This window comes from Salmo trutta, chromosome 2, assembly GCF_901001165.1.
Source record: "Salmo trutta chromosome 2, fSalTru1.1, whole genome shotgun sequence".
In the NCBI taxonomy this organism is placed as follows: Eukaryota; Metazoa; Chordata; class Actinopteri; order Salmoniformes; family Salmonidae; genus Salmo; species Salmo trutta.
Genome location: NC_042958.1, coordinates 9,630,964 through 9,657,024, shown reverse-complemented (window position 1 = coordinate 9,657,024; position 26,061 = coordinate 9,630,964). Strand labels below are relative to the sequence as shown.

The following is a 26,061-nucleotide window of genomic DNA, read 5'->3' as shown; positions in this document are numbered from 1 at the left end:
AGAAATCTCCCCCTTTCTCCCCTCTTCTTCTCAGAAGAGAGATCTTAGTTGAGGGCACACTGATCTTCTTTGAGGGAAAACTGTCTCAAAATACACTACAACACAGCTGTACCACTAGGCTCTGGCCTACTGTCCCCACAGCACCCTACTGGCAGTAGGAGGGGAGGAAAACACCCTACTCCTCTCCTCTCCCAGACCTCCATTAGAGGGGTAACACCAGGAGAGACCAGAGAACTGAGACGAGACAAGCCTAATCTCAACCCCCTCTCCACCTCCCTCGACTCTAGCCCCCCCTGAGTCTCTCTCCAATTAGATGCAATTAATTATCTAATGGCCTGAGCTTGAGAGCAGAAGAGAGGAGGACAGCAGAGGAGAGGAGGACAGCAGAGGAGAGGAGGACAGCAGAGGAGAGGAGGACAGCAGAGGAGAGGAGAATGGGCTTTTCATTAGGGCTAATTTATTGGCATTTTAAAAGAGGGGGAGGTGCTTAAAAAACATAAATTAAGACAATGTGTTAATAATGCATTTGTGAATGGGTGGACTTAACTTATATACAATCTGAGCAGCAGGACATTGATAAGTGGTGTTTTGCCTCTTGGTGTGCTGGCCTGTACTCCCACTGACAGTACATTAGAGTGGTTAGGAGAAGAGGGTTAATGGGGTTGTAATACTGGGTTATTGACCATTCGGACGCTGGAATGGTTGTCAATTAGGCCCTGAAGGAGAGTCTTGTTGTGGCTCCTCATTTATCACAATTTTCTGCATCCAGTTTGCTTTGCTCTCTGTTCCCTGTGAACAGGGAAGTGATTCAACTCAGTGATGAGATAGACTGTAGCTGATTGTTGAGATTGAGGCTGTACTGTCTGTTTTCACTACGGAAGTCTTGGGTGTCAGAGTTGGTAGGAGATAGCAAATGAGAGGTAAGATGGGTTGGACTGTAGCATGTTAACACTGGCAGTGAGGGTTGGGCCAATAGGAAGACGACATAGAAAGAACCCTCTCACAAATACCAATCCATAACGCCACATGAACGGGAATATCCTTTTAAATAAGGGGTCATTTCCTGTAAACAATGAAGATCATTTGGAGTAAGTGGTACATTATAGGATATTAACAATATGAGGAAATTACTTCAAAATGTCCTTTTGTAAACACATAGAAAACATGACACAGTAAAAAGTTTCCAATCAGTTTCACATTCAATCTCCTATATTGGGTGTGAATCACATTCAATCCCCACACCTATATTGGGTGTGGGGATTGGCCGTCCCGGCGGCCAATCCCCACCCCAACATCCCCCTGCTCACTCACCCCATTGGCCGTGCTGACGGCTTGGTAGTAGACGCTGTAGCTCTTGTGGGGGAGGAGGGGGGCGTTCCAGTAGCCGTTGTAGGTGCGGTTGTCTCCGATGCAGAAGGGTACGGGGGTCTTGATGTCACCCATGGGCAGCTCAGCTGTGAAGTAGTACTGGGAGTTGAGCACGGTGGTGTTCTGGAAGTGGATGGGCACCGGGTAGCAGCGCAGGATCTCTACCGCCCTCCGCGCCCGCCGCGGGCGCTCTTCCTCCACCACCACCACCTGGTACTTACTGCAGGGAGACAGGAGACCTATCAATCATTCAATCACATTTATTCTGTAATATTTCTGCTGCATCTTCCTCTGCTTGCTGGAAAGAAGCATGAGTCAGTGGATCATAATAGGACTTGAAATGTGTAACGGGAGTCTAATGGGGCGGCAGGTAGCCTAGTGGTTAGAGCGTTGGGCCAGTAACCGAAAGGTTGCTGGATCGAATCCCCAAGCTGTCGTTCTGCTCCTGATCAAGGCAGTTAACCCACTGTTCCCCAGGCGCCGAAGACGTGGATGTTGATTAAGTCAGCCCTCCTCTCTGATTCAGAGAGAGATGTTAACATTTGTTCATCTAAGGAGAACTGTGCCAAGAGTTTTCTTTTGATCGTTCAAAACGTATCAATTAAAATGTGAAAGGATCTAATAAATCACAGCATATTCAATTTTCCTAGGGTTGCGTTTTAATCCATCATTGTAAATGAATGAGCTAGACGGAGAAACATAGGAAATACTAACTGCCAATGACCGATTCACATTTTCACTAATTCTTCAGAAAGCATGTCTGATGCGTTACAATTTGTGTATCTTGACAGAATATACTTGTCAAGCTACCAGCAATCTCAAGTCATGCAGTCTACCCTTTATTTTAAAAACATACAATCGTCAGCGTGTGTGCATCAGTACCGCTTGCCGTGCGGTAGCAGAGAGAACAGTCTATGACTTGGGTGGCTAGAGTCTGACAATTTTTAGGGCCTTTGACACCGCCTGGTATATAGGTCCTGAATGGCAGGAAGCTTGGCCCCAGTGATGTACTGGGCCGTACGCACTACCCTCTGTTGCGCTTTCCGGTTAGATGCCAAGAAGATGTCATATCAAGCGGTGATGCAACCAGTCAAAATGCTCTCGATGGTGCAGCTGTAGAACTTTGAGGATATTATACTGTACATAAGCAAAACTCCTACTCCACTAAAGCGGAGAGCAGTGAATTAATTACCCGTATAAATAAGCATGTAGACTTGCTAATCTGATAGCAATTGGATGAGAGAGACTATCGCACTGGATGCTGGCTGAGGTGGTGACAATTTAGTATTGACCAGGGTGTCAAGTCAACCCTTTCCTCGCTCTCTGACTGAAACAGACAGCTTTAATAAAGTCATGAAAGCCTGCAGCCTCGTAGCCTGCCGCCCCGAGAAGTAGAGCACCATCTCATTTACAGACGTCATAGCGATAGCAGTCAGGTGAGTAATATCTCATCTATGTGGAGGGATTTAAATGGCAGGAAATAAAAAAAGGGGGAACTGTAGAAGCATTCCCGACTCTCTGTGTCCCTCCCTCTCCCTTTCTTTCTTTCCTTCTCTCGCTCTCTGCCAGGATATTAGGCGACAGAATCCCTGACACCAGCTGGGGATTAGAGCGCCGCTTTAAGTGTGCCGCAAATAATAATGACATGAAAAAGGTTCCTACTATCGTGCTAGCCGCCTATTCCATGTCAGGCTTAGAGTTAAGTGTATTATAAGAAGAGAGATCAACATCCAACATCCAACCCTGAACCAGGATTCCTGGGTAGAAAGCCTTGGGAAGCGGCAGAGGCAATAGGCAATATTAACAGGAACTGGATAGGGATTGGGTAGTGGGATTAAGTGGATCCTAGTCCAAAGCCATAGCCTTTTTGTCCAATGCTATATATAGGAATATTGGCAGGCAGGGTGGCATGGCAGGAGGGAGGGAGAGAGAGAGCGAGACAGAGAGAGAGACCAACAGAGAGAGAGAGAGAGTTCAGAGAGACAGAAAGAGAGAGAGAGACCGAGAGAGAGAGAGAAACAGAGAGAGAACAGAGAGACAGAAAGAAAGAGAGAGAGAGAGAGAGAAACAGACAGCTAGAGAGACCAATATGGGAGTTTGCATTGAGGCAAATTAATTTTGAAGACGACTATTGAACATTATGAAAGACAGGTATGTATATCAAGATGAGTTTGAATATTGCTGATTTGATAAGTCCTCTCAGTAACATTCCCACATTAGAACGACATAATTGCTGTAATTAGCTCAAAATGATCCTTTATTCAGTTGAGATTGTTATGTATAAATGAACCCAAGAAGGTTAATGTAACAACTGCTAATTTAATCACAAAATCTTAAGGCTAATCAGGATATCTGAAACTAGCAGCCAAAAACAATCATTAAAACCAAATCAACAATCTTAACTCATCTAATTTTGTATAATCAACCATGTGGTTTATGATATTACATAATGAAACCGGGTTTTACTTGGTTGCTCTAGTGTACAGGAGAGCATCTGCTGTATTTTTGAACAGTTTTGCCACTTTAAGGCCTTTCAAAAACTGAAACCTACATTTAAGGCCGTTTGTTGTGAGTGTTAAGGTGTCAGCATGCTTCAGTTCAGCTGGCGTCTAGCCGAAGTTGGACGAGTGTGCTCACATACTTCCTTAAAAGACATTTGTTTGAAAAACGAAACAAAGCAGCAATAGTACAGTTTGTCCTTTTTTTAGACGCCGTAGCCAGTATTCACTACCTCCAAACAGTCAGAATTAATCGAAGATGGCAAAATCAATGACAGTTTGAGTTGTTTTTGCCAATGAGATCTTAGTCACGCAATTTTACATCTAACCAAGATGTTTTGAGCAGTATTTCATAATGAAAAAATTAGCATGAAAACAAGTTGTCTCTCATTGAATGACAAAGACTTTACTGAAGAATCCCTACTGTAGACCAATCACCAACGAAGGGGTGTAGACTTGGGCTTGCATCAAGAAAAAAATATTGTCTCCCGGAACAACCCAAAAATGTCTTACCGAAGTCCAAAATGAACAAAAACATCAAAATGTAATCATAATATATGCACAAACTCTTCCGAACTGTTTAGACAGGGAAGCATTCGTACACCTTTACTCATGCACAGCCAAGTGGATCTCAAGGGGAGTGAGGTGCAAAGACAACGTAAGACAAATCCAACTGACCTACAACCTTTCCAAGAAGTAAACCATCTGCTTCACCTGAGCAGAATCTCCATGAGAGATTAACTTTCAAACAGGAACCCACAAAGCTCCTGACTCCACTCATCATAATCAATATTCAAGACCGCCCACACCAGTGTAAAACCCAGAAACAATATGTTTGTCTTAGAAATAATACAGTTTGTCAGCCCTATTCAATATTTGCCAATTCAATTTCCCCCCAGCTCCACACATCCATTGGAGATTAGATCTGTCATAAACTGCTGGGAAATATCAGGTCAGGTCCCTGTGAACACGCAAGTCTCTCAGTGCTCTTTCAGCCATTTAACTCATTACAGACAAGAATAACTTCCCCAGCATCAATAACTTAACTTCTACCCTTTCACTGTGTCACGGTTGTCGTAGGATGAAGCGGACCAAAATGCAGTGTGATTATCGTTCCACATATTTTATTCAACTGTGAAACTATGCAATACATACACATAAACTAAAGAACCAAAAACAACAAACCGTGACACAGAGGTGAACCATACACTAACTCACAAACAAAACCCAACATAGAAATACAAAACTAGAACATAACATAGAACAACTAAACTAGAAAACCCCCGTCACGCCCTGACCTACTCTACCATAGAAAATAACATCTTTCTATGGTCAGGACGTGACACACTGGTAGATAATAATCAATAACTTCCCTTCTACCCTTTCACTGGCCCCTCTAACAGTACAACTGGCCCCAGCTTGGCCCCCCCAGTTGAAATGGTCTAGAACCGCCACTGGGAGGGAAAAGAAGAAGAGAGAGTAGAGGAGGAGCAAAACCTTGAGGAGGGGGGGTGGGAGAGTGGGAGATGAGGAGGAGGAGAGGAGCTGGTTGGGAGAGGAGGAGAGGAGGAGCTGGTTGGGAGAGTGGGAGGAGCTGGGTGGGAGAGTGGGAGAGGAGGAGGAGGAGGGGAGGAGCTGGTTGGGAGAGTGGGAGAGGAGGAGCTGGGTGGAAGAGTGGGAGAGGAGGGAGAGGAGGAGGAGGAGCTGGTTGGGAGAGTGGGAGAGGAGGAGCTGGGTGGAAGAGTGGGAGAGGAGGAGGAGAGGAGGAGCTGGGTGGGAGAGTGGGAGAGGAGGAGCTGGGTGGAAGAGTGGGAGATGAGGAGGAGGAGAGGAGCTGGTTGGGAGAGTGGGAGAGGAGGAGGAGAGGAGGAGCTGGGTGGGAGAGTGGGAGAGGAGGAGCTGGAGGAGAGGAGCTGGTTGGGAGAGTGGGAGAGGAGGAGCTGGTTGGGAGAGTGGGAGAGGAGGAGCTGGTTGGGAGAGTGGGAGAGGAGGAGGAGGAGAGGAGCTGGTTGGGAGAGTGGGAGAGGAGGAGGAGGAGGGGAGGAGCTGGTTGGGAGAGGAGGAGGAGGAGAGGAGCTGGTTGGGAGAGTGGGAGAGGAGGAGCTGGAGGAGAGGAGCTGGTTGGGAGAGTGGGAGAGGAGGAGCTGGGTGGAAGAGTGGGAGAGGAAGAGGAGAGGAGGAGCTGGGTGGGAGAGTGGGAGAGGAGGAGGAGAGGAAGAGCTGGTTGGGAGCGTGGGAGAGGAGGAGGGGAGGAGGAGCTGGTTGGGAGAGTGGGAGAGGAGGAGGAGAGGAGGAGCTGGTTGGGAGAGTGGGAGAGGAGGAGGGGAGGAGCTGGTTGGGAGAGGAGGAGGAGGGGAGGAGCTGGTTGGGAGAGGAGGAGGAGGAGAGGAGGAGCTGGTTGGGAGAGGAGGAGGAGGAGGGAAGGAGCTGGTTGGGAGAGTGGGAGGAGCTGGGTGGGAGAGTGGGAGAGTGGGAGAGGAGGAGGAGAGGAGGAGCTGGTTATGAGAGTGGGAGAGGAGGAGGAGGAGGGGAGGAGCTGGTTGGGAGAGTGGGAGAGGAGGAGGAGGAGAGGAGCTGGTTGGGAGAGTGGGAGAGGAGGAGCTGGAGAAGAGCTGGTTGGGAGAGTGGGAGAGGAGGAGCTGGGTGGAAGAGTGGGAGAGGAGGAGGAGAGGAGGAGCTGGGTGGGAGAGTGGGAGAGGAGGAGGAGAGGAGGAGCTGGTTGGGAGAGTGGGAGAGGAGGAGGAGAGGAGGAGCTGGTTGGGAGAGTGGGAGAGGAGGAGGAGGAGGGGAGGAGCTGGTTGGGAGAGGAGGAGAGGAGGAGCTGGTTAGGAGAGGAGGAGGAGGAGGGAAGGAGCTGGTTGGGAGAGTGGGAGGAGCTGGGTGGGAGAGTGGGAGAGGAGGAGGAGAGGAGGAGCTGGGTGGGAGAGTGGGAGAGGAGGAGGAGAAGCTGGGTGGGAGAGTGGGAGATGAGGAGGAGGCGAGGAGCTGGTTGGGAGAGGAGGAGGAGGAGGGGAGGAGCTGGGTGGAAGAGGAGGAGGAGGGGAGGAGCTGGGTGGGAGAGGAGGAAGAGAGGAGGAGCTGGGTGGGAGAGGAGGAGGCGAGGAGGAGGAGAGGAGGAGCTGGGTGGGAGAGGAGGAGGAGAGGAGGAGCTGGGTGGGAGAGTGGGAGAGGAGGAGGAGAGGAGGAGCTGGGTGGAAGAGTGGAAGAGGAGGAGGGGAGGAGCTGGTTGGGAGAGTGGGAGAGGAGGAGGAGAGGAGGAGCTGGGTGGGAGAGTGGGAGAGGAGGAGGAGAGGAGGAGCTGGGTGGGAGAGTGGAAGAGGAGGAGGAGGGGAGAAGCTGGTTGGGAGAGTGGGAGAGGAGGAGGAGGAGGAAAAGGTGAGTAGAACAATTAGTCTTAGATTTAGGGCCTTCTTAAAGGCCAGCCATTACTTTAAGAGGCTGTCATTGCGGTGATTAATCCCTCCCTCCCTATCCCAGGTGACTGTGCCTCTGGGACAGATGCCTCCCATTGTTCTTACCTATTAGAGGTGTAACCAACAGATTCCCCTGTGGAGATACAGTACATTCTAGCCTGGCTAAACCAGATTGAACGCTATACAGTGGGTGTACAGTAGGATTCAGTCTTGTTCAACCAGGCTAACAGTATAGGAATAATTAATCCCTCCAGGAGAAAATACAGGCTAAGAAATAGCAGGTGAAACCTAATTTGTATTCTAATGCCGATTAGGGAAATTCTTTCTATAGCTCTGAACGGAACTAGGGGAATAAACCGATAAACACTGTTTGCAGTAAGAACCTATTTATGATAATACTATGATAGAGCACTATTCTTTTTACCGCCAGACAACAGGTCAAAAGTTTATATTTTCTCTGCAAATTACCGGGATGAAAAATGCATCTGCTTTCTGGGCACAGCCAGTGTAGAGAGAAAAGCAGATGCTCGGGGGCTGGAACAGAAGAAGAACGATGCATCTTCAATGAATAATAGACAACTCAGCACAAATGGCTGCTCCAAGGCTACCTGCAACGTCTAGATATCAATTTGAGAAAAACAATACCACTTAATTAAATATTTTTCTCTCCTGGTGTGCCCTGGGTACTGGTAAATGTCCAGATAAATGGTAGAAAATCGAGAAAAATGTGCATCACTCCAGCACAAAATGGCTGCAACTCCTCTATTTCTCCAGTCTTTATTGGATAACCATCAGGTTTATCATAGTGAAAAATACATATTGAAGTGCTGCATATTTAAAATGAGGCGTTGGTAGGTTATGAGTATAATCATTTTTCCTTCAGGCGAGATGGAAAATGCTGATGGCAAAACTGCGTCTCCATGATCTCACTGCGGGTTTCATATTGGTTTTTGCCTCAGTCTCCTCTGGCCTTAGCTTTACCACGAGCTACAAAACTACAGAGACACCACCTGAAAACTAAGCAAAAAAGACAGCCTACTTTGGAGTTAGGAAAGATCCCATAGTAGTTATAGTCCTTTTTAGCATTCAATTAACTCTCCGACATTCAATACACAACAATCAATGAGGATACTTAAAGAGGGAGAAGTGGAGTTAACTGTCCACTCGGTAGCTACCCAGGGAAAAGAACGAAACCTTTGAGAGGAATTCAAATTAGTTTGGGCTGGGAAACGGTCTTTAGTGGCTAATTAGCCTTCACTTGTCCAGGAGTGTCAGGGAGGTTTGGGGGAGAGGTCAGGAGGATCGTCTCCTCCCTGAGGTGGTGTAACTCACCCCCAGACAGGGTGTGCCTTCCCTCCTCTTCCTCCTCTACCTCCTCCACATGGCCTAGAGACACAGTCAACAACCTCTCATCCATTCCACTCAGGACAGAGTAAGCCAAGAACTAACACATATGGAGAACAACTACATAGTCAGGAGCCGTTCGGAACCAATCGCAAAGCTAAGAGACTGAACATTCTCAGAGTCATTATAAAATCAGGGAAAGACATGTGACCGTGTACTTAGAGAAACGGGAGGTAAGAAATCATTACATAAGCACCTGGTAAGCTATGAGAGAGCATGAGAGAGTAGCGAGCATGAGAGAGCGAGCATGAGAGAGAAAGAGGCATTAGAGACAAAAAATCTAAACTCTTGATCTTGTTTCAGTCGGGCAACCTCAGCTGACACCAATTAGGGGTCCTTGTGCTGCTAGCTCCGTTTCAGAGTGGCGTCCTAACGTGACGCTAGACCAATTACACACAACCTCCTCGTTGGCATGGACTCAAAAGGTGACCCGGGACCTATCTAGATGTATTTTTAATGTGGAAAGAGAAGGGGAGGGGAAAAACTATGATGAGGGAAGGAAAGGTGAGAAGAAGAGAGGAAAGTGACTAGTGTGGTGTGGTCATTTGCTAATCTAAGTGATGTCACCATCATATTGATGAACCTAAACTTTCATCTCCCCTCAGGCAGTGGTCCAGTGCTGCCCCCTCCACTCTAACTGATTTAGGGGTAGATGAACCGCATGGCCCCATCTCCTGAGGCCAGCATCAGCAGCACTCCTCCCCCTGTAGCCTCCAGCTATCTCCCTGCTCCCTTATTTATCCACCTATTTATCCACCTATTTCCAAGATGGCGTAGCAGTGCAGACGTGGTTTGTCGTCCTCTCGTGTACTCTTTTTTATTTACATTTCATTTTATTTTCAATCGTTTTTCCATTTTTAAATTAAATATACCTTCCGGTAACCCGCCTCACTCAATGTGACACGGATCCGCAATTTTTTAGACCTTATAGCCAGAACCTCCATCAGGAGCTAACCAGCTAATTAGCTATTAGCTATTTAGTCATTGTTAGCCACTGCTAGCGGCCTTTACCTTCTGCACAGACATCAGACGTTTTTTTAGCCTGGATAATACTTGCCAGCCTGCCAGTATTGGACTGTTTTCTCCACTACAACGCCAGATTCCTGCCGTAAACCCTGGACCATTACTCCTGATCATCACAGCTAGCTAGTTGCCACCGAGTGGCCCAGCCCCGAAGCTAGCCCTGAGCCAGGCCCACCTCCCGGCCTACTCTGTGATCACTCGGCTACACAGCCGATGCCTCCCGGACTCTACCCCAACACGGCTAGAATCCACAACTCCACCGGATCCTTGCCGTAAGCTCTGGACCTTTGCATCGAATCATCGCTGCTACCGAGTGGCTAATACCCCTGCCCCGAAGCTAGCACAAGTTAGCCACGAGCCAGGCACATCTCCCGGCTAGCAAACTAAATTACTACAACTACAATACCTCTTTAGCCATCTGGCCCGGACCCTTTGTCGACACAGCGCCCCGCCGTACCACCACGACTGGTCCGCCGACGTAACTCCGCTCTGCCCTCAACCGGCCTTTGCCGGACGTCGGAGCAGACGCTTCTACTAACCCCGGCCTGCTAACTTTAAACGCCATGTCTCCCGCGTGCTAGCGTAGTAACGACTACCCCGCGGCTTCCCTGTTTCATCTATTGCTGTTCACTGGACCCTATGATCACCTGGCTACATAGCTGATGCCTGCTGGACTGTACATTAATCACGGTAGTCCATTTTGTTTATTTTTTGTTTATGTGTCAGCACCAGCCTCGAACTCAGGCCCTGTGTGTAGTTAACCGACCCTCTCTGCCCATTCATCGCCATTTTACCTGTTGTTGTTGTTTAAGCTGATTAGCTGCTGTCTTACCGGATTAGCTGTTGTCTTACCCGTTGTTGTTTTAGCTAGCTCTCCCAATCAACACCTGTGATTGCTTTATGCCTCGCTTTTTGTCTCTCTCAAATGTCCATATGCCTTGTACACTGTTGTTTAGGATAGTTATCATTGTTTTAGTTTACTGCGGAGCCCCTAGTCCCACTCAACATGCCTCAGATACCTCCTTTGTCCCACCTCCCACACATGCGGTGACCTCACCCAGCATAACTAGCATGTCCAGAGATGCAACCTCTCTTATCATTCGGTGCCTGGGCTTCCCTCCACTGTACCCACACCCCACCATACCCGTCTGTACATTATGCCCTTAATCTATTCTACCACGCCCAAAAATCTGCTCCTTTTATTCTGTCACCAACGCACTAGACGACCAGTTTTGATAGCCTTTAGCCGTACCATCATCCTACTCCTCCTCTGTTCCTCGGGTGATGTGGAGGTTAACCCAGGCCCTGCGTGTCCCCAGGCACTCTCATTTGTTGACTTCTGTAACCGAAAAAGCCTTGGTTTCATGCATGTTAACATCAGAAGCATACTCCCTAAGTTTGTTTTATTCACTGCTTTAGCACACTCCGCCAACCCTGATGTCCTTGCCGTATCTGAATCCTGGCTTAGTAAGGCCACCAAAAATTCGGAGATACCCAACTATAACATTTTCCGTCAAGATAGAACTGCCAAAGGGGGAGGAGTTGCAATCTACTCCAGAGATCGCCTGCAAAGTTCTGTCATACTTTCCAGGTCTATGCCCAAACAGTTCAAGCTTCTAATTTTAAAAATGAATCTCTCCAGAAATAAGTCTCTCACTGTTGCCGCTTGTTATAGACCTCCCTCAGCTCCCAGCTGTGACCTGGACACCATATGGGGGGCGGCAGCATAGCCTAGTGGTTAGAGCATTAGACTAGTAACTGAAAGATTGCAAGATCGAATCCCCGAGCTGACAAGGTACAAATCTGTCGTTCTGCCCCTGTTCCTAGGCTGTCATTGAAAATAAGAATTTGTTCTTAACTGACTTGCCTAGTTAAATAAAGGTCAAATAAAAAATAAAAATATGTGAATTGATTGCCCCCCATCTATCTACAGAGTTTGTTCTGTTAGGTGATCTAAACTGGGATATGCTTAACACCCCAGCAGTCCTACAATCTAAGCTAGATGCCCTCAATCTCACACAAATTATTAAGGAACCTAACAGGTAGAGCCCTAAATCTGTAAACATGGGCACCCTCATAGATATCATCCTGACCAACTTGCCCTCCAAATACACCTCTGCTGTTTTCAACCAGGATCTCAGCGATCACTGCCTCATTGCCTGCATCCGCTATGGTTCCGCAGTCAAACGACCACCCCTCATCACTGTCAAGCGCTCCCTAAAATACTTCTGCGAGCAGGCCTTTCTAATCGATCTGGCCCGGGTATCCTGGAAGGATATTGACCTCATCCCGTCAGTCGAGGATGCCTGGTCGTTCTTTAAAAGTGCTTTTCTCACCATCTTAAAATAAGCATGCCCCTTTCAAAAAATGTAGAACTAAGAACAGATATACAGTGAGGGAAAAAATAATTTGATCCCCTGCTGATTTTGTACGTTTGCCCACTGACAAAGAAATTATCAGTCTATAATTTTAATGGTAGGTTTATTTGAACAGTGAGAGACAGAATAACAACAAAAAATCCAGAAAAACGCATGTCAAAAATGTTATAAATTGCTTTCGACTCTGTCAATCACCGTATTCTTATCGGCAGACTCAACAGCCTTGGTTTCTCAAATGACTGCCTCGACTGGTTCACCAACTACATCTCAGACAGAGTTCAGTGTGTCAAATCGGAGGGCCTGTTGTCCGGACCTATGGCAGTCTCTATGGGGGTACCACAGGGTTCAATTCTCGGGCCGACTCTTTTCTCTGTATATATCAATGATGTCACTCTTGCTGCGGGTGATTCCCTGATCCACCTCAACGCAGACGACACCATTCTGTATACATCTGGCCCTTCTTTGGGCACTGTGTTAACCTCCAAATGAGCTCCAATGCCATACAACACCCCATCTGTGGCCTCCAACTGCTCTTAAAAACTAGTAAATCCAAATGCATGCTTTTCAACCGTTCGCTGCCCGCACCCGCCCGCCCGACTAGCATCACTACTCTGGATGGTTCTGACTTAGAATATGTGGACAACTACAAATACCTAGGTGTCTGGCTAGACTGTAAACTCAACTTCCAGACTCATATTAAACATCTCCAATCCAAAATTAAATCTAGAATTGTCTTCCTATTTCGCAACAAAGCCTCCTTCACTCACGCCACCAAACATACCCTCGTAAAACTGACTATCCTACCGATCCTCGACTTCCAACACTCTACTCAGCAAACTGGATGCAGTCTATCACAGTGCCATCCGTTTTGTCACCAAAGCCCCTTATACCACCCACCACTGCGACCTGTATACTCTAGTCAGCTGGCCCTTGCTACATGTTGGTTGCCAGACCCACTGGCTCCAGGTCATCTATAAGTCTATGCTAGGTAAAACTCTGTCTTATCTCAGCTCACTGGTCACGACAACAACACCCACCCGTAGCACGCGCTCCAGCATGTATATCTCACTGGTCATCACCAAAGCCAACACCTTATTTGGCCACCTTTCCTTCCAGTTCTCTGCTGCCAATGACTAGAACGAAGCTGAAGTTGGAGACTTATATTTCCCTCACTAACTTTAAACGCCAGCTATCTGAGCAGCTAACCGATCGCTGCAGCTGTACATAGCCCATCTGTAAATAGCCCACCCAATCAACCTACCTCATTCCCATATTGTTTTTATTTACATTTCTGCTCTTTTGCACACCAGTATTTCTATTTGCACATCATCGGCTGATCTATCACTCCAGTGTTAATTTGCTAAATTGTAATTACTTCGCTACTATGACCTATTTATTGCCTTACCTCCTCACGCCATTTGCACACACTATATATAGACTTTATTTTTTTCCCTATTGTGTTATTAACTGTACGCTTGTTTATTCCATGTGTAACTGTGTTGTTGTTTGTGTCGCACTGCTTCGCTTTATCTTGGTCAGGTCGCAGTTGTAAATGAGAACTTGTTCTCAACTGGCCTACCTGGTTAAATAAAGGTGAAATAATAAAATAAAAAAACATTCCCTCTGCCATAAAGTAGGAGCAGGCCTACACAAATGAGGCCAAGCGGCACAGATTCAATTTCACTTATATTTCTGGGTATCTTGCTGAGGAGGCTCATCATCGCTTTTCCTGTCCGCGTACACTGGAAATACGACGAGCGCAGGAAACCTTTGTCACAACACTGCACCACACAAAACGCTTCCTCTGTGAATTAATTTAAAAAGGGGTTACTCTCCTAAGAGAGGTGAAGCAGTAATGTGACACCTCCTCTGGGGGACGGATAGAGCTGGAGGAGAAGCAGTAATGTGACACCTCCCCTGGGGGGTGGATAGAGCTGAAGGAGAGCAGTAATGTGACATCTCCCTGGGGAGTGGATAGAGCTGAAGGAGAAGCAGTAATGTGACACCTCCCCTGGGGAGTGGATAGAGCTGAACATTCCAGGAGAGAAACAAGGGATCTGGGCCAGAAATAGAGGAGAGTGGCTCTCACTCAGTCATCTCTTTTCTGGAGTGTTGATGGCTCTGTCCTCAGTGAAACAGTTGACAGAAAGAAAGTGCTTTGACTCTGTGGCTGGGGCAACGCTGGGTTTAGGAGGCCACAAGTCATCTTTCTCTACAGCACTGGGTAAATGCTTTCCTTGGCACAGGAGGTGAGGAGGAGGAATGAGGAGCGTGTGATTGTGTGTGTAGGGTGGTGTGTTCTCGCCCTGGTGCAGCAGATTTGACACATTAGCGCGGGTGCTAACGTGACTGACAGTAATCCATTTAAAGAAGCAGCTTGCCCCTGCTTAGGCTGCTATTGTAGCGCCACGCGTATGTAACGCTGCCAGACAGACGGCCCTTCAAACACCAGCCTGTCAATGATGCAGTCCCTCACAAGGCGTTACGCACCAAAATGCGACATGACGTGTGTGTGTGTTTTTCAGGACAAAGCCTGACAAATATAGCCCAGCCTTCTTTAATTTGGTTGTTAAGTTAATGCAGAGGATGTGTTTTTGTATGCGTCCCGACGCATTGTCATTCAAGTGCTTTTACCAAACGTATCCAATCAGTTGGATGGGTTGCATTCTTTGTGAAATGTATCAAGGCAAAACATCTGGTAATACACATTCAAATCTGGCTGGCTAAATCCCGTCGCCGAGGAGGACATAATGGCGAGCAAGCAGTCGTGTTCTTCCACAGTATATTGTGTAATGAACCACATCAATTCCAACGCTACCGCCTCACATCATGTTAAAACAAAGTACTAAAAATAGATGCAGCATACCTCCAAAGAAGAACGGTGGCATATGATAACGCATTCAGAATGGATCTGAAGCTCATTAATTGAATGTGTTCTCTACAAGCTGTAGCAACCGAGGATTCTCTTCAGCCACTTATTGTGGAGCACAAAAGAGTCCAGGTATGACAGTCTGAAAGTCTACAGTGACACGTGCCGTCTCCCTCTCTGTAATGGAACCTACAGCGTTGCATTCCGCTGTCATCCTGTCATAATATGCTGAGAGGAAAAGAGGAGACTCCTTCAAATGCTCTGCTTTTCATCCTCCTTTTGACTTTAATTCCTTAGTTTCTTTCCACCCCCTCCACATTGGCGTTTCCTAACCCCTCCGTATTGGCGTTTCCTAACCCCTCCGTATTGACGTTTCCTAACCCCTCCGTATTGACGTGTCTTCCCAACCCCTCCGTATTGACGTGTCTTCCCAACCCCTCCGTATTGACGTGTCTTCCCCACCCAACCCCTCCTTATTGACGTGTCTTCCCCACCCAACCCCTCCGTATTGACGTGTCTTCCCCACCCAACCCCTCCGTATTGACGTGTCTTCCCAACCCCTCCTTATTGACGTGTCTTCCCCACCCAACCCCTCCTTATTGACGTGTCTTCCCCACCCAACCCCTCCGTATTGACGTGTCTTCCCCACCCAACCCCTCCGTATTGACGTGTCTTCCCCACCCAACCCCTCCGTATTGACGTGTCTTCCCCACCCAACCCCTCCGTATTGACGTATGTCTTCCCCACCCAACCCCTCCGTATTGACGTATGTCTTCCCCACCCAACCCCTCCGTATTGACGTGTCTTCCCCACCCAACCCCTCCGTATTGACGTGTCTTCCCCACCCAACCCCTCCGTATTGACGTGTCTTCCCCACCCAACCCCTCCGTATTGACGTGTCTTCCCCACCCAACCCCTTCGTATTGACGTGTCTTCCCCACCCAACCCCTCCGTATTGACGTGTCTTCCCCACCCAACCCCTCCGTATTGACGTATGTCTTCCCCACCCAACCCCTCCGTATTGACGTGTCTTCCCCACCCAACCCCTCCGTATTGACGTGTCTTCCCCACCCAACCCCTCCGTATTGACGTGTCTTCCCCACCCAACCCCTCCGTATTGACGTGTCTTCCCCACCCAACCCCTCCGTATTGACGTGTCTTCCCCACCCAACCCCTCCGTATTGACGTGTCTTCCCCACCCAACCCCTCCGTATTGACGTGTCTTCCCAACCCCTCCGTATTGACGTGTCTTCCCCACCCAACCCCTCCGTATTGACGTGTCTTCCCCACCCAACCCCTTCGTATTGACGTGTCTTCCCCACCCAACCCCTCCGTATTGACGTATGTCTTCCCCACCCAACCCCTCCGTATTGACATTTCTTCCCCACCCCCTCCATATTCTTGTGTCTTCCCACCCCCTCCATATTATAATATGTATTATAATCATATATCGCACCAATGTACAGCCTATTTTATTTCATTTCCTGGTGAGCCAGGAAATGTGCTAGGATTAGAGGGAGTTATACAAACCAGAGGACATTTTAGTCGCCAAATCCTCTCTTATCTGTTAGCGACTCCCTACCAGTCAACAACAAAAAATTGCCTAAATGCGCTAATTAGCGAATCCTGTGATGTCATTAAGAGGCGTTAACTGTAATTAAAATGACAATGATGAGCCAACGTGACAGAATGACAGTCGTCGGGGAGAAAAGGTGTACCTGCATGGGATTGGATGAGGACTGACAGTTTTGTATTTTTGGTGTTAATCTTACCATAGTGATATTTGGGGGGGGGGGGGGGTTATGTCACACCTGTCATAGGTGACACTATTGTCAAATTAAAGGATACTGAATTTAAGGATCATGTTTGATGGCGCGTGAATTCCAGTGTCCAACCTTTCGTGGATATCTTGCGGGCGTTTGGCCCGTGTGTGTGTGTGTGCGCGTGCGTGTATGAATGATTAAAAAAACAGTGCATGCCTTGTGATAACCTGTGACCTTAATGCAGTACAAGGACTTCATGACTAAGAACAACAACAAAAAAGAGCTCTGACAACAACACAGTCATGACCGTAGCAGGATATCCTGTCTATGTTTGTGGGACAACTTCAGACCCAGCTGCCAGAATATCTGCAGTCTGCAGTGCACAGACATGCGCACGTACGTACACGCTCCTGCATGTACATTCTCTCTCTCTCTTACACACATTTAGTGCCAGACAATTTACAGCCGTAGGTTTCATGGAGAGCTGGTCGGCAGCACTAGCAGCAAATGAGGGAAAGCTAACATAGCCGGGGTGTGGGAACATGCCATCGCTGTTATTCATTTCTCTCTCTACCATTCGTTTCAAGGAGAATTTTCTTTTAAAAAGGCTCAAATCGCCATTTGTGCTCCTGGGCAAGCATATTGCATATTTCTCATTTGTCCTGTTTATTTACAGTGGTGTGCAAATCAAAGGAGAGACACCCTTGACGACAATCTGTGCTTCCAGATGTACCTGGCAACATAAAAGTGGAAGGAAGGGGGATAGGGGGAGAGAGAGCGAGAGAGAGAGAGTGCGAGAGAGGGAGAGAGAGCTCGTCTTTGGAGTCTGAGAAAAAGCTTTGTTCTTATCTTCAAAAGATATAGTGCTGCTAGCTCAGATCAAATGCCCACATGAAGACGTGATGCATTGTAAAAACCCCTATAAAAACACAAGTGTGGATAAAAACACTGTCTTGGCAAGGCAATTACAATCAATTAGGTCAGAGGGAGGCCGCGGTGGTTGGCAGCGAAGGCAATTTGTGGGGTGAACAGCATTGTGGGAACGAGAGGAGGAGAGGACAAAAGGGTCGGGAGTGAGGGCAGGGTGTTAAATTGGTGTGTTCGTCTGTGTGTGTGTGTGTGTGTGGACGTGTGAATGGGCCTACCTGACAGGGGCTCCTCGGCTCTGGGCAGGCTTCAGCAGGACGGTGACCGTGCTGTCTGTCTGGTTCAGGGGAGTCTCCTGGTCATAGCCTGGCATCAATGGAGCTGTGGGAGAAGGGGAGAGCAGAGGAGAGGGTGACTCACAGATAGATAGAGGACTCATCATGGATATAACCCATTTTAGCATGAGAGGCTTCCACTGTGATTCCGCCATTTTAAAGTAGTCAAAGTAGTCAACTGGGTGGGGATTCCTATTGGTTGTAGCCTCAATGGCGCTGCACATTATGTCACAGATACAAAAAAAAAGTCCTCTCTCTCTATGGGGTGACTCGACAGACAGAGACAGACAGACAGACTGACAGCCCTACAGAGACAGACATCCCTACAGAGACAGACAGCCCTACAGAGACAGACAGCCCTACAGAGACAGACAGCCCTACAGATAACAACACAAATGTAGATAAACACAGACACCAGGAAGACAAACACTGCTGTAATACTGAGGATGTCCTGGAGGATTTTGGGCACTACAGTACAGATTGTATGTTGATCCTGATCATTGTTTCTCGTCACCTGAGATCTTGGTGGTGAACTGGGTGATGATGGGGGTTCCGAAGCCCTTGACGGTGCTGGCCCGGATGGTGAATGAGTAGGTGGAGCCGGGGTAGAGACCCACAAACATGTGGAATGTCTCATTGCTGAACTTGAACACCCTACCACTCTGGTTGGTCAAGTCAAACTCCGTGTCGAAGGAGCTGAGGGCCTTGTAGGAGATCTGAGGATGCACACACAACCTAGATTAGATGGCTGGAGAGGACAAGCTTAAATCAAAGTTTCAAAAGTCGGTTCAGGCTCGCTATGGTTAGTTTTGGTGTATATTAAGGATTATGGTGTACCATTAGCCAGAATATCATAGCTGTAATACACAAAAAAATTATTATGAAAGAGTTGCAGCACAAAGTTAGAGTAATATGCAGAGCCTTGCATCTGATAGTCAAACTAGGCCTGAACTTTCCATAGAAGCAGCATTCAAGTCTGTTGTTTTATTCAAACCATTCCCCCTGCTTTATTCAAATCATCCCCCCCGCTTCCTCTAGAGTAGGAGAATGGAGGCCCAGGGATTTCTTTCTGAAAGGGAGAGCAGTGGAGCGTCGCGTGTACCCTCCTCCTCCTCCTCCTCCTCTCCTTCATATAACTTTATCAGCTCTCTCGCTCTTGAAAAGCTTCATTTAAATAAATCATTCGGTCTCTCCTAATGGAAAGCCTCCTTTATTATTCTGTTCTGATTCCCAATTAAGGGGCACAATGGGGAGTGTTGGAGTGCGGTGGCGGCCATTTGTATCCATCAGGTGTGAAATGTTGCTGCTCAGGGCTCTGCTGGGCCATTAGTCTATATCAGGAGGGAGGGAGGAATGCATCTGGAGCCTTTCAAAAGGCTATTCAAGTTAGCGTTGATCGCTTTTCACATATTGTACACACACACACACACACACACACACACACACACGGCTGTCAAAGATTTTTTTGTGGGGGTGGGGGGTTGTTTTGTGTGTGTGTGTGTGTGTGTTTGTGGAGAGTAGGGGGTTGCATTAGGGTGAGGGGTCAGCTATGGTTGGACGGCTCTGAATTCAGCCTGTGCATCTTCAAACAAAAGCCCCAAACAATGAACCAGCACTACGTTTTCCCAACCAAGAGAAATCACAATAAAGATCTCAACTCTGAACAAAAAGCTGTTTTGGAGAGAGAGAGAGAGATGGAGTCAAAAGGCTGAAGAGCACATGAGACGAGCTGAATGCCAGCGAATGACAGTAATAATGGGGTTGAGTCCATCAGAGTCTAATGAGGCAGAACAAAAATTTACTTTTGATTTGTCCATTCTTTCAACTGGATCGCAGCCCAGAGTTAGCTCGAGATGACAGAATATAATTTCATTACGTGCATATCTGACAGCTTAATTGGAGAGTTCGGGTCTGGCACAATGGCTCTAAACGCAATAAAACACCTTTTTCGTCGTTTTGTGTGGAGAGCTGAAGGACACGTCAAACGCAAGGCAAATGCTGCAATAGGAGAAACATGTTGAACTAGAGTAGACTATAAACATGTACAGTGCTCTCCACCACCTGTTTTATCTACAGTGCTCTCCACCACCTGTTTTATCTACAGTGCTCTCCACCACCTGTTTTATCTACAGTGCTCTCCACCACCTGTTTTATCTACAGTGCTCTCCACCACCTGTTTTATCTACAGTGCTCTCCACCACCTGTTTTATCTACAGTGCTCTCCACCACCTGTTTTATCTACAGTGCTCTCCACCACCTGTTTTATCTACAGTGCTCTCCACCACCTGTTTTATCTACAGTGCTCTCCACCACCTGTTTTATCTACAGTGCTCTCCACCACCTGTTTTATCTACAGTGCTCTCCACCACCTGTTTTATCTACAGTGCTCTCCACCACCTGTTTTATCTACAGTGCTCTCCACCAACTGTTTTATCTACAGTGCTCTCCACCACCTGTTTTATCTACAGATGTGGATAACAGGAAACCACACAGCTTTATGATCTTTTCAAGTAGGTTGTGTAAACTTTGGAGAGGGCCAGATGTTTCTGTCTTGACATCGCAGTGTTGTTGTATTTTAAGACTGCAATCTTTTATATAAATACTGAATGATGTCAGACAGATTAAGTGCAGCATGGTCCACCGTCTAACTCTAAGGTATGCCCCACACTCCTATGACAACCATACTCAAGTACTGTGTGCCTCCAGTTTCTATTACATCACTATGCCAGAAGCCTGACAATCAACTCTATAGTTGCATTTCAACAGTGTTAACTACAATCCAGTGGAGGCTGTTGAGGGGAGGACGGCTCATAATAGCTGAAACGGAGCAACTGGAGTGCTGGTGTGGGGGTGGGTTGGGTTAGGTTGGGCAAGGCTGGGGTTGGGCAAGGCTGGGGTTGGGCAAGGCTGGGGTTGGGCAAGGCAAGGCTGGGGTTGGGCAAGGCTGGGGTTGGGCAAGGCTAGGCTGGGGTTGGGCAGGGCTGGGCTGGGGTTGGGCAAGGCTGGGGTTGGGGTTGGGCTAGGCTGGGGTTGGGGTTGGGCTAGGCTGGGGTTGGGGTTGGGCTAGGCTGGGGTTGGGCTAGGCTGGGGTTGGGCTAGGCTGGGGTTGGGCTAGGCTAGGCTGGGGTTGGGCTAGGCTAGGCTGGGGTTGGGCAAGGCTAGGGTTGGGCAAGGCTAGGGTTGGGCAAGGCTAGGCTGGGGTTGGGCATGGCTGGGGTTGGGCATGGCTGGGATTGGGTTGGGCATGGCTGGGGTTGGGCTAGGCTGGGGTTGGGCAAGGCTGGGGTTGGGCAAGGCTGGGGTTGGGCAAGGCTGGGGTTGGGCAAGGCTGGGGTTGGGCAAGGCTGGGGTTGGGCAAGGCTGGGGTTGGGCAAGGCTGGGGTTGGGCTAGGCTAGGCTGGGGTTGGGCTAGGCTAGGCTGGGGTTGGGCAAGGCTAGGCTGGGGTTGGGCAAGGCTGGGGTTGGGCAAGGCTGGGGTTGGGCAAGGCTGGGGTTGGGCAAGGCTGGGGTTGGGCAAGGCTGGGGTTGGGCAAGGCTGGGGTTGGGCAAGGCTGGGGTTGGGCAAGGCTGGGCTGGGGTTGGGCAAGGCTGGGGTTGGGCTAGGCTAGGCTGGGGTTGGGCTAGGCTAGGCTGGGGTTGGGCTAGGCTGGGGTTGGGCATGCTGTCGGAGGGGGTTCAGTGGGTAATAGATTGTGTTAACAGACCTTAAGGTTATTAGGTTGGATTTATTTGATAATGGAAGCCGCCCGGCTCCTGCCAGACCAGATGGATGTGAGTTGGAGTGAAGAGGGAGAGAGAGAAAAAGGGAGAGGAAGAAAGACAGAAAGGTGGGCCCAGATAGGCGGCTGGGCTCGGCAGTTTGCCCAGATGATTTTACCTCATACTGCTTAATGATCCCATAGGTCTGGACGGGCTCGCGCCATCGCAGGGCGATCTTCTCCTCGTAGGTGCTCCCCTGGATGGACTGGAGTGGCACAGCACCAGGCACTAAGGTGGACAGGGAATAGGGGGGAATTAAATAGAGTGACTATCAAAAATTGTGGGGGGCGGGGGGTCATGGTCGTGCAGTTCTATTCGTTCTCCCTGACCCCAGTGAGGTCCTGAAACAGTACGGTACATTTAGTCAAACTGGATGTTTGCCATTGTCTCTTTCAACTTCTTCAATGACCTCCTAAAAGTTCTGAGAAAACATCATGGTTTACAGCGTGGCTGGGAGGTACACAGAGTGCTGGGTGCTCACATTGTAAATTACATCGGAAGGAAAACCAACTAGCATTAGGGTCAAGACCCGCTACATGTACAACTCGCTGGCAAAACAGTTCAATGAAAGGAAAGCGCGCCTTTCCATTTCCTTACCCATAAGAGGGACAAAGGTTTCATGTTTCTAGCAAATAAATAAATAAGGCTGTTCAACTTAAATCACATACTATACCTATGTGGAAAAGTTCTACTTGTTATCAGGAAGATAAATTCAATTGAGATCCTTTGAACGTTTGATATCACTTTGAATAGCGGTGTGAGATTGTAATTTACAAATGGCCTTTGAAGAAACCAATTAAAAGGAAACACGCAGAAGTAGGTGGATGTAGCAAAAGAGGGTGACGTAAGTGCTTTCAAATAACTACCGTATCTGGTCCTTATTGAAACACGTGCCCTCATGCTTTCATGTTCTCTGTTAGGCCCCAATGATGGCCTTGTAGAGTTGAAAAGCTGAATGTTGGACGTTTTGGCAGGGCAGAGTTGAGGTCAATTCTATTTCATTTAAAAAATATCTGTACATATAATATTTTATAAACAATACAAAACATACACATGCAAACGACAACATCATACAAAACAACGACATCACACCTGCCAGACCCACTATCGCACACACTCATCTCCAGTGACCGTATTACTTTCCACTACATGGCCCGAAAGTGCACTTTGTTTCTCTCCATAGCCCATACATTTTCACCATTTAATTAATAAATCATTTGATTTTTCCATTGGGTTAATGATGGCGGATTGATTGATTTCCAAAGATGCATGATGAGAAGAGAATCATCCAGCCCATTGGGTGTCTCACTATATGCCATGTCTTGAAATATGCAGACAGACGGATTAAAAGTAAGTTTATATTGTAATACTTCTGACAGCCAACTTTCTAGTTCCACCCACAACTTCCAGACTTTATAGCATTCCCCGAAAGCATGGATTATTGAGTCACTATTAGTTTTACACTTAAGGCTGTAGAATTTGTGAATTGTGTCTCTTCTATTATACATCCTATACATTAGCTTGTACTGGATTAAGAGTACAATTTCATTAATAATAATTTCATTTGTTTTGCTCCCACTTTCCCTCCATATTTTGCCGACATCAGTTATTTTATACTTGTCTGAAGGAAGAACAGTATTGGCTCTGAAGCAGCATGTATACACGTTGCGTCTGTGTGGAGACTGGAGTTGCAAAGGCAACGGGCCTGCCTGCTTTGCTCTGAGAAGATGGAGGAGGAGCAGATGGGCCGAGACGCAAGGATATCAAAAGATAGCAGTGGCATCCATACAGATAACTCATCCAATGCAATCGTCCCCCTCGAATCTTATTGGAGCTCTCGTTGAAAAAGGCCCTACAGATTTATGTTATACAACGTTTGACATGTTTGAACGAACCTAAATAAGAAAAAAATGCATTTTGTTGAAAGAGTAGCCCCGCGCACGTCGGAACTTTTGGTTCAGCCTTCAGAACGCGCTAACAACAACAAGCTAATGGAACATAAAGGATTAACTTTTTCGAACGAAAATACATTTGTTGTGGACCTGGGATTCCTGGAAGTGCCTAAGGATGAAGATAATCAAAGGTAAGGGATTATTGACAATAGTATACAAGACTAGATTTGATATGCGATTGTTCCAAGATGGCTAGCCTATTGCTATTGCTAGCCTATTGTTCTGAGTATCGCATCCCCTTTTATCGCAAAGTGTGATTACTCAATAAAGTTATTTTTAAATCTGGCATTACAGGTGCTTTCAAGAGATATTCATCTATAAATCTTAGAATGACAATATTACATTTTAAAAATGTTTTCGAATAGTAATTTAGTAAATTGTAGCACTGTTTCACTGGATGCATTTGAGGGAAAATAGTTAGTCAACGTTACGTGCCGATGTAAAATGCTGTTTTTATATATAAATATGAACTTTATCGAACAAAAGAATGCATGCATTGTGTAACATGATGTCCTAGGTGTGTCATCTGATGAAGTTTGTAAAAGGTTAGTGCTGCATTTAGCTGTTTTTTGGTTATTTGTGATGCATGTGGTTGGTTGGAAAATGGCTATGTGGCTACTTTTACGATATACTCCTCTAACATAATCTAATGTTTTGCTTTTGCTGTAAAGCCTTTTTGAAATCGGACAACGTGGTTCGATTCAGGAGAGGTGTATCTAAAAAAAATTATTACATTTTGTTATGCTAATAGGGATATGATTTTTCGCTGGATGTCGAGGCCACACAGGGGTTAATTCAGTAACTTAGATAACTAGCAAGTTCAATTTTGGGGTCGCATTTACGCAGAATTCATAATTTTTTATGCTGAAAAAATATATATAAAACGCATAACAAATATCTTGCTGCATTTTGTAAATGCAGATCTAAAATGCTTCTTATTGTAATTTCTGCTTGACATCAGACACATTTTGTGCTTCAGTTGCACTTTTCCACTCGGATGAGAATTCACGAACGGGTATTCTATCAACATGGAAAGTACCAGTCAGAGCATTGTAAGTGTGGCCAACCTACTTTTCTCTGGTAAAATTCAAGATACAATTTAGGCAAAGCATGAGGCAATGTAGCTCGCTACATTCTTTCTATGATAAACATTAGAAATATGATGGCCATGCATCGCTTTTGCAAAAAAGAGCTTGCTTTATCATTGTAAGCTAATTTACTTGTGTGGCTGCCAGCCAAATCAAGTTGCACTTCTGTTGTCATCTGATGAAAATTAACCTGTTGGGGCTAAGGGGCAGTATCCAGCACGGCCGGATAAAAAACGTACCCGATTTAATCTGGTTACTACTCCTGCCCAGTAACTAGAATATGCATATAATTATTGGCTTTTGATAGAAAACACCCTAAAGTTTCTAAAACTGTTTGAATGGTGTCTGTGAGTATAACAGAACTCATTTGGCAGGCCAAAATCTGAGAAGATTCCTTACAGGAAGTGGCCTGTCTGACCATTTCTTGCCCTCCTTGATCATCTCTAACAAAAACAGGGGATCTCTGGCATGACGTGACACTTCCTACGGCTCCCATAGGCTCTCAGAACCCGGGAAAAAGCTGAATGACTTAATTCAAGGCCCAGGCTGAAACACACTAGCGCGTTTGGCAAGTGCTCTATCAGAGGGCCATCAGACTGAGGCTCGTGCATGAGGGGATAGCATGCTTTTACTTTCACTCTCTTTGTAATAAAAAACGATTTCCCGGTCGGAATATTATCGCTTTTTTACGAGAAAAATGGCATAAAAATGTATTTTAAACAGCGGTTGACATGCTTCGAAGTACAGTAATGGAATATTTAGAATTTTTTTGTCACGAAATGCGTCGTGCTCGTAACCCTTATTTACCCTTTCGGATAGTGTCTTGAACGCACGAACAAAACGCCGCTATTTGGATATAACAATGGATTATTTGGGACCAAACCAACATTTGCTATTGAAGTAGAAGTCCTGGGAGTGCATTCTGACGAAGACAGCAAAGGTAATAACATTTTTCTTATAGTAAATCTGACTTTGGTGAGTGCTAAACTTGCTGGGTGTCTAAATAGCTAGCCCTGTGATGCCGGGCTATCTACTTAGAATATTGCAAAATGTGCTTTCACCGAAAAGCTATTTTAAAATCGGACATATCGAGTGCATAGAGGAGTTCTGTATTTATAATTCTTAAAATAATTGTTATGTTTTTTTGTGAACGTTTATCGTGAGTAATTTAGTAAATTCACCGGAAGTGTTCGGTGGGAATGCTAGTCACATGCTAGTCACCTGCTAATGTAAAAAGCTGGTTTTTGATATAAATATGAACTTGATTGAACAGACATGCATGTATTGTATAACATAATGTCCTAAGATTGTCATCTGATGAAGATCATCAAAGGTTAGTGCTGC

General features: G+C 46.8%; 1 protein-coding gene across 6 annotated transcripts in view; it reads right to left on the bottom strand.

Annotated features, from left to right (window-relative positions):
- The window catches only part of LOC115150117 (receptor-type tyrosine-protein phosphatase mu), a 303,522-nt gene that overhangs the window by 116,128 nt on the left and 161,333 nt on the right, over positions 1-26,061 (bottom strand). For all 6 annotated transcript variants that reach the window (XM_029693071.1, XM_029693087.1, XM_029693079.1 and 3 more), the window contains 4 exons: positions 21,796-21,905; positions 18,433-18,634; positions 17,862-17,964; positions 1,312-1,588 (listed from right to left, as the gene is read on the bottom strand). In XM_029693071.1, the coding sequence (XP_029548931.1) occupies positions 1,312-1,588; positions 17,862-17,964; positions 18,433-18,634; positions 21,796-21,905 (692 nt within the window). The remainder of the gene's footprint in view (positions 1-1,311; positions 1,589-17,861; positions 17,965-18,432; positions 18,635-21,795; positions 21,906-26,061) is intronic.